General features: G+C 49.4%; 1 protein-coding gene across 8 annotated transcripts in view; it reads left to right on the forward strand.

Moving 5' to 3' along the window:
* RNASEH1 (ribonuclease H1) overlaps window positions 1-8026 on the forward strand; it is a 24679-nt gene that overhangs the window by 14805 nt on the left and 1848 nt on the right. The window contains exons 8-9 of one of the 8 annotated variants that reach the window (XR_004624470.1): window positions 798-885; window positions 3889-4027. Coding sequence is in view for 5 of the 8 variants with exons in the window: in XM_034657151.1 (XP_034513042.1) it covers window positions 3889-4026 (138 nt within the window). In the remaining 3 variants the exon portion in view is untranslated. 8 annotated transcript variants of the gene reach the window in all.

Consider the following 8026-nt stretch of genomic DNA (forward strand, 5'->3'; position numbering starts at 1 on the left):
AAAAAAAAAAGAATCACAGAAGTACAGGCCTGGATGGCTCAGTCGGTTAAGCATCTGACTCTTTTTTTTTTTTTTTAAAGATTTTATTTATTTGACAGAGATAGAGACAGCCAGTGAGAGAGGGAACACAAGCAGGGGGAGTGGGAGAGGAAGAAGCAGGCTCATAGCGGAGGAGCCTGATGTGGGGCTCGATCCCATAACGCCGGGATCACACCCTGAGCCGAAGGCAGATGCTTAACCACTGTGCCACCCAGGCGCCCCAAGCATCTGACTCTTGATCTCAGACCAGGTCTTGATCTCAGATCAGGTCTTGATCTCAGGGTCGTGAAATCAAGCCCCACGTTGGGCTCACACTGGGTGTAGAGCCTACTTAGAAAAAAAACAAAAATCACACTAAGTATATCTCCTCTTTCTGACAGCATTTTAAGAAAATAAGGTATGTGTGTTGGGTATATATCTGTCCCCATCTATACATACATATGTTTTGCCTGGAAAGCTTTCCAAGTTCCATCATTAAGTGGGGGAAAAAACAATAAAAACAGGACAGTCCAATTTGTGGAGAATCAAAGTGGGATTTTTGTAAATGCCTGCGTTCTGTCGATGCATTGGGCGTATAGGTTGTGCCTTTTAGAACTGTTGGGGGAGGGGCCATGGGGGGAGGAGCGTTCTTCCACTCCACCCACTGGGAACAGTCAGTGAGAATGTGTTTGTGTGTTGCTTGTGTAAAAAATCAGTAAAGATAAAAGGAACAAAATTTACTTAACAGATGCATGTTCCTGGTCATTCGGGATTTACAGGCAACGAAGAAGCTGACAGATTAGCAAGAGAAGGGGCTAAGCAATCCGAAGACTGAACGAAGTAATTTTAATTCTTGGAAGAACTTGAGTGAGTGACTATTTTCTTACCTTTCCTTACTGGTGTGAAAAATAAAATTGTAGTAGATGGGCAGACACAACCTACAAAAGTAAATCAGTCCTTCTGTGATACCCTGTGATAAAAAGTGGTTAAACTATAATAACTTGAGCATCCTTCGAGATTTGAGCATTATTTGAAATTTCAGCACTATGTTTTATTGGGTTTGACACTGTTCTCATTAGTTTTATTGCAGTCTGGACAGAAATTTTAGGACTTTAATAAGGCATGATTACAGCAGTGGTTTAAAAATGCAGACAAGGTCTGGAAGTGTTCTGAAAGGTGTTTATTTACCTTCTAGTTGGCAGGAGTGAGTCTCAGAACGTTCAAGTTGACTTGTATGTACCTGTGGATTAGGACAAGGCAATGCTCCCTTGGTGGCTCCAGCCCATGCCAGAGCCCACGTCTCGGCGGAGGGAGTGTGGGCTTGGCACCTGTGTACAAGGCAAGCCTGCACGTAGCCCTGCTGCTTGACTGTTGTATAGGTACATCTTACAGCAAGATGCATGAATAAATCTTTTAAAATTTCTTTGGCTATTCTGTTAAAAGCACTATGCAAGCAGGGGCCCCTGAGCGGCTCAGTCAGTTAAGCGTCTGACTCTTGATTTCAGCTTAGGTCTTGAACTCAGGGTTGTGAGTTCAAGCCCCACACTGGGCTCCACGCTGACTGTGCAACTTACTTAAAAAAAAAAAACAAAACAAAACTGCAAGTTGAAGTTTGATTATGATCATNACTGACTGTGCAACTTACTTAAAAAAAAAACAAAACTGCAAGTTGAAGTTTGATTATGATCATTTTTAAAAATTTTTTTATTTTTTAAGAATTTGAGAGAGTGTGAGCGAGAGAGCACAAGCAGGGGAGGTGGGGTGAGAGGCAGAGAGAGAAGCAGACTTCCCGCTGAGCAGGGAGCCTGATGTGGGGCTTGATCCCAGGGCCCTGGGATCGTGACCCGAGCCAAAGGCAGACACTTAATCAACCGAGCCACACAGATGCCCCCATTTTTTTTTTTTTGCTACTTAATCATAAAAAGGTACAGAAAATGACACAAATGACACAATGTTTAGCACATTGAGTTATCATTACTATAAGGTGAATACCTTATGACCACTGCTCAGGCCAAGAACTAGAACTTTGCCAAACACCCCAGAAGGCTCTCCACGTGTTCTTCCAACCCAGCCCCTCCCTCCCTCCAAAATGAACCCTGACTCTTGGAGAAATGACTTCTTTGCGTTTCTGAAGTCTCTTTATTGCACGTATTGGTCTCCTTGTAAGGTTTACCTGTTGAGGAACCTGGGCCATTTGTCCGGTTGGTTCCCACAGTCTCGATTTTGCCACATGCATTCTCCTGGCACAGTCCAGCATTTTCTTCTGGCCTCTGTACTTTCTGCAAATGGGCAGCTGGACCCAGAGGCTTGATCAGAATCAGGTTCCACACCGCAGGTGGATGACAGATGCCACGTGCTTTCATCAGCAGGCCAGGCTGTTTGCATTTTTCTGGTGTTGGCAGCTCTTGGTGCTCAGTGCCCAGGTCTGTTAATGTGTGTCCTTCTACACTGAGAATCCTGGGATAGATACTCCTTGATTACGTGCTTGCTTTATCACTGTAGCATGCACAAGGTGGGTACTAATCCTAACGTTCCGCCGTGGTAGTGGAAACCGCACTGGATGCCCATGGTCAGCCGTCACACAGTAAAACCCCCCCTCTTGCCTTCCTCTCGTCTCGCTTCTACGTAGTCAGTGGTTACACAGCCAGCGTTCGGTCAGTGTCGTCTTGGAACCATACTCCCCGACATGGATTTCATCTTTTATTCCAGCATGAAAAGCCCCGTGAGTCTGTCTTTCTTTCTTACAAGTCACGTCCCCTTTCTGCATCGATGTTCCGCGGTTTGGTTTCCCTGCTGCTGCAGTCCGTAGTCGTGGTAGACGGTGTCGTGCGTGGGTCGCCCTTGGTCAGTGTTGGCAGGAGCGCGGTGGGCTCTTGGCGTGCACGTTCACACCCGCTATTTCAAGAGGGTTCCTGGAGCCGCGGCTGCAGCGTTCTGTTTTGGGGGACCTTAGTGTCTCTGTGTTGAAACCTGATCTGTCCATCCTCTGTGTTCTGTACTTATCCTTGAATCTCTTTCATCTCTCCTTAGGTTTCTTTTGTTTTGAAGGTTGTCCTGCTGCCGTCGCGGCTCTGAGAGTGTTGTTTGTTGTCTTCGTTTGCTCCTGATTCTCGTTTCTGAAATCGATTATCTGGCCTCTCTAGTTCCCTTGAGTCTCTCACCTTATTTCTGATGTGTTCTCATGCTGATGTGTCCTCCTCCCATCTTGGATCTTCTCTTTTGGTTTCCAGGAAGTTCATTTTGGTCTGTTTGGTGGGCGCGTCTTTCTGGCGCGCCCTCACCGTCTATAGGGGTGTTTGTTCTGCTCCGTTTCTGTCGGTGGAATCGATACTTTCCCGTCGCTCATTTCCCTAAACATTTAGTTCAGATAAACATTTAGTTCAGATAGTTTTTCTCACTTCACGGAGTTCTCTTTTCTGTTGAATTTTGATTCATGCTAAAAATAATGGCAGCTAGTTTCTGGAGCTCTCCTGGCTCTGGCCCTACCGCATCTGCATCGAGTCCTCCTCCTTCCTCTCTCCACTGTCCCTGTCCTGGTGCTGGCTCTGTCACCATAGCGTGGGTCCCTGTGGGGTCAGCTGTGGTGGCTCTTGGGCTCCGTGGCTGCAGCCCTCAGACCTTCTTACAGTGGGTCCCTTCCATCCATTCACCACCAGGGTAGGGACAACTGTCCCACTCCAGCCGCTGGCCTCCAGCTGGCCCGCTGCACTTTGCAGTGGACACCTGTTGGCCCTTTTGCGGTGTCTGTCGGGGTCCAGTGGCCCCATTGTGCTTTGCCCCACAGGTGTGCAGGCTGTGGTGGGCAGGCCCCGTCCTTCATTTCCATGTGTCAGCTTTGTGGAGTCACCATACTGTTTTGCTTTTTAACAGCTTATGGAGGTGTGCTTGATGGAGAGCGAATGCCACATACGTAAAGTGGACTATGGACTCCCCGGTGAAGCCCTTGCCAGAACTGCCTGTCACCCCCCAGGGTTTTCTCACGCCACTTTGAAATCATTCCTGCCCTGACTCCATCCCCAGGCGACCACCGATCTACTTGCTGTCACTGTTGATTAATTTGTGTTTTCTAGGATTTTATATCCCTAGAGTCCTACGATACAAACTCCTTTTGTGTCCGGAGCTCGGTCGTCGGTGTGATTATTTTGGCGTTGATGCCAGCTGTGTCTGTCGGTAGCTCACCGAGGAGTAGTTTTATTGCTGAGGAGTTGCACTGTGTGGGTACACCGCGGCTCGTGCGCCCGTTGTCCTGCTCACGGACATTTGCTTGTCCCCAGCGTGGGCTGCGGTAAATAAAGCTGCTCTGAACGTGGATGTGCTCGTCTTTTCCTGAACGTGTGCTTTTTCTCTTGAGGGGAATGGCGCGGTCGCATGGCCGGTGTGTGTTCGACTTTAAGAAGCGCCAGCCAACATCTTTTACCATTTTACGTTCCCATCATCAGGGCAGGAGAGTCCCAGTGTGCTCCCCATCCCTGTCAGTGCTACTTGTCACCTCGTTTTGTCACAGACGTCTGTGGTTCTGTTGCTGGTGAAGATTTGGGAAGATCTCAAAGTGCTCTTACTGCTTCCCCTACCCTCCGAAAATCTGATTTTTTTTTAATTGGGCAGTTCCTCTTTATGTGCCCAGGATTGGAAATACAGAGATGACATATTGTGCCTTCCAAAACTTTCCAGTCTCCTAGGGGATTTGCACGAATGCAAGTAATAGCCATACAGAGCAGGAAGTGCATGGAGCTTGAGGTAAGAGGAGGCTCAGCCACTTCTAGTGAGAAGGGGAATGATAAAGGGACAGGAAACTCCTTCTTACTAACAGGAAATACCTTAGTGATTATGTGAAGCCAGCTGCATCGGCGCGCCCAGGCGGCTCAGTTGGTTAAGCGGCCGACTCTTGATTTTGGCTTGGGTCATGATCTTAGGGGTTGTGAAATCGAGTCTCACGTCTCACTCCACACTGAGCGTGGAGCCTGCTTGAGATTCTCCCCCTCTCAAAAAAATAAAAAAACAGCTGCATCGTTCCAGCTTTAGAAATGTGTCGTTCTGTCCGCTTTGTCAACGTCAGGGAACAGTTGAGTGACGACAGCATGGAGCATAGTGCTGTGTCGTGGGGTACAGAAGCTTCTCAGTGGCGGCTGCTCTCAAAACGTGAGCTTAATGATTTGCAGATCGAGGCTGCTTAAGTGTTATTTGTAGCTTCCACGCCAGAGCGATGAGGTGACTCCACTGCTGGGGTTTGAGAAAATCGAGAGGCTCTCCGCTGTCTCTCAGGACAGGCACACGAAACACGAGCTAAACAAAACCAAACCGAAAACGCCGTTCAGGCGGTCGGGCAGCTTGTGTGGTAACGGGCACCTGTTGTTTCCAGCGATGTTTATTCCCAGTCAGGCAAGCCTGGGGCCTTCAAAGGAAGATCTTGGTCTCCGTGTCTAGCTGTCTACCACATGCTCATATTCTCGTTGTTCTGGAACGAGAAGGGGAGCTGCTCAGTGACAGCCCCCTTGCCAGGTACTGTGCGGATCGGACTCGCAGAACCTGGTGAGAGCAGGCCACTGAACGAAGCGTCTGGACGCTGTCGCACCGCTTTCTGTCCGTTCTGCGGCTCCGGCGCTCAGATGCCACCTCCAGCAGGGGAGCACGCGGGCAGGGTGCCCCCTGGCTGTGTCGTGTCCCCTGTGCATGGAAGGCATTCAGATACTTGAAGAAAACCCGCACCGGTTTGTGAAGACGGCTGTGGTTCTTCATCGTCTGCCGAGGGGATGGAAGGGAGAGAGATCGGCACAGGACCACTGGTCTGAACGCTGACGTGAGCAGTCATTTTGCAAAGAACAGCTTTCATCAAAATATGCCTCAAGATTAGGATCCCTCCCTAGTGCTTTCCTCCACTGGAGCCACAGTGGGAGGAAGGATCTTGGACGAACACAGACAGGGTCCGTGACGTGGGAGAGAGGACCAGCAGGTGCGGTCTGTCCCCGTGTTACAGAGCTCTATTGCTTACTCCCAGAGGTACGTGAGAATTTAGTATAAAAGGCAGTAACTCACCAGTGGTGTAAACAGATCCTTTTGTCTAGGACTCAAAATCCATTAATGATAAAAGAAACTTAAGAACTACATAAAAATCAGTTATGAACTGAAAGGATTTTATTATTATTATTTATTTTTATTTTTTTAGAGAGCGAGCGTGTATGCACACAGAGGAGGTGAAGGGCAGAGGTAGAGGGAGGGAGAGAATCTTAAGCAGGCGCCACGCTCGGTGCGGAGCCCGATGTGGAGCTCAGTCTCATGACCTGGAGATCATGACCTGAGCCAAAATCAAGAGTTGGACTCTTTACCGACGGAGCCACCCAGGCGCCCCTTGAACTAAAAGACTTTAAAAAGCCGTAAGCATAGACAAATTTAGAAAAAGAATTGGAACTGCTATGACAAGAGGCTGATTTCTCTGATACGTAAAGAACTTGTAGAAAGTGAGAAAATGCCTAATAATAGAAGAACGGGCCGGTCGTAAATCACTCAGATGCACATGCCCTCGAGCACGGAAGACATACTCAGCTTCACTCCTGAGAGCATGAAAACTGACACTACGCTGAGACGTCATTTTTATGTATCCTATTAATACCTCGTAACACAGGATTTATTAGCAAAAATCCAGAAGTCAGTGAGGCTGCTGGGAAACCATGCACTTCCGTGCTGTTGTGGTGAGCTCAAAATGGAAAACAGTTTGCCCTGTCTACTGAAATGATGAGCGCGTTTACCTTTGATCCACCCTTTGCCGGTTTTTGGAATTTGCACTGCAGGTACACCTGCAGACGTTCAAATAAAAGACAAGGTTTGTAGCATCTGAAAAGGAAGAGATACTGGGGTCTCGCCGAAGTGGCCATGCGCGGCTCACGGAGAAGCAGGGTGCGGAGGGCTTGCGTGGTTTTGTGCGGGGGTGGGGGTGTGTACATTCGTGCCGGAGCACCAAGAGGGTACCTGAGGGGTGCAAGGTGGGCGGGAGCAGGTGCAGGGAGGACAGCTCTCCACGTGTAAACTCCTGTGTGTCTGTATGTCGTCTTGATTTTGAATCACGTTGGAATCCTGCTCAATAATAGCAACAATTTTAGAGGTCTGTTTTCCTAGGAAACGGGAGGGAATGGTGCACTCGCCTGTAGGACTCCACTGGCAGAAAGCTCGTCCAGTGGGGCAGGGCTCACTGAGGTTTTGAACTGCAGCCTCTGTCTTCTCACCCACATCACTGGGGTCACCCAGGCTCCCCAGGCCCTGGCACCCTTTGTCCTGGGAGCCCCAGAACGAGCACGGTGCCTCTTTAGGGTTCTGCTTCACCGAACATTTGAAGACCCGGAGGCCAGCTGCTGAGTCCGAGCTGTGCCCCCCAAGTTCCTCTGGGGGAGGCTGTATTTGGAGATGGGGCCTCTGAGGAAGTAATTAAGGTCAAATGAGCTCCCTCCGTCCCTGCCCTGGCCACTGAGAACAGAGGAAAGGGCACGAGAGGACACAGTGAAGCCAGGAAGGGAGACTTCCCAGAAACCCAGTCAGCTGGCACCTTGATCCTGGACTTCTGGCCATGGGAATTGTGAGAAATGTTTAAGGCCCCACCCTACCCCTGTCGGTGGCATTGTGAATGACAGCCTGAGCTGGGTCCCCAGTAGGGATGCCTGGTGAAGTCCAGTCTCCTCTACTTTGGGTAGGAAATGAAGTTAAGGTCCTGTCCTCGCCGCTCGCCACGTGGGCAGCATTACTCCGCCACGGAGGCAGTGCGCGTGATTCTTCTGAGGCTCTGCTCAGTGAACGTGCCAGTGAGACAGCTTTGCTTTGTTAGGTGACAGCTTTTCCTAAATGGAGTTGTTACGTTCATAACATCCACATCGTTTTGCTGAAGCCCAGAAGAACAAACATAAAAATTAAGAAATAGGGGCGCCTGGGTGGCACAGCGGTTAAGCGTCTGCCTTCGGGTCAGGGCGTGATCCCGGCGTTATGGGATCGAGCCCCACATCAGGCTCCTCCACTATGAGCCTGC

This window comes from Ailuropoda melanoleuca, chromosome 4 (assembly GCF_002007445.2).
Source record: "Ailuropoda melanoleuca isolate Jingjing chromosome 4, ASM200744v2, whole genome shotgun sequence".
Lineage (NCBI taxonomy): Eukaryota > Metazoa > Chordata > Mammalia > Carnivora > Ursidae > Ailuropoda > Ailuropoda melanoleuca.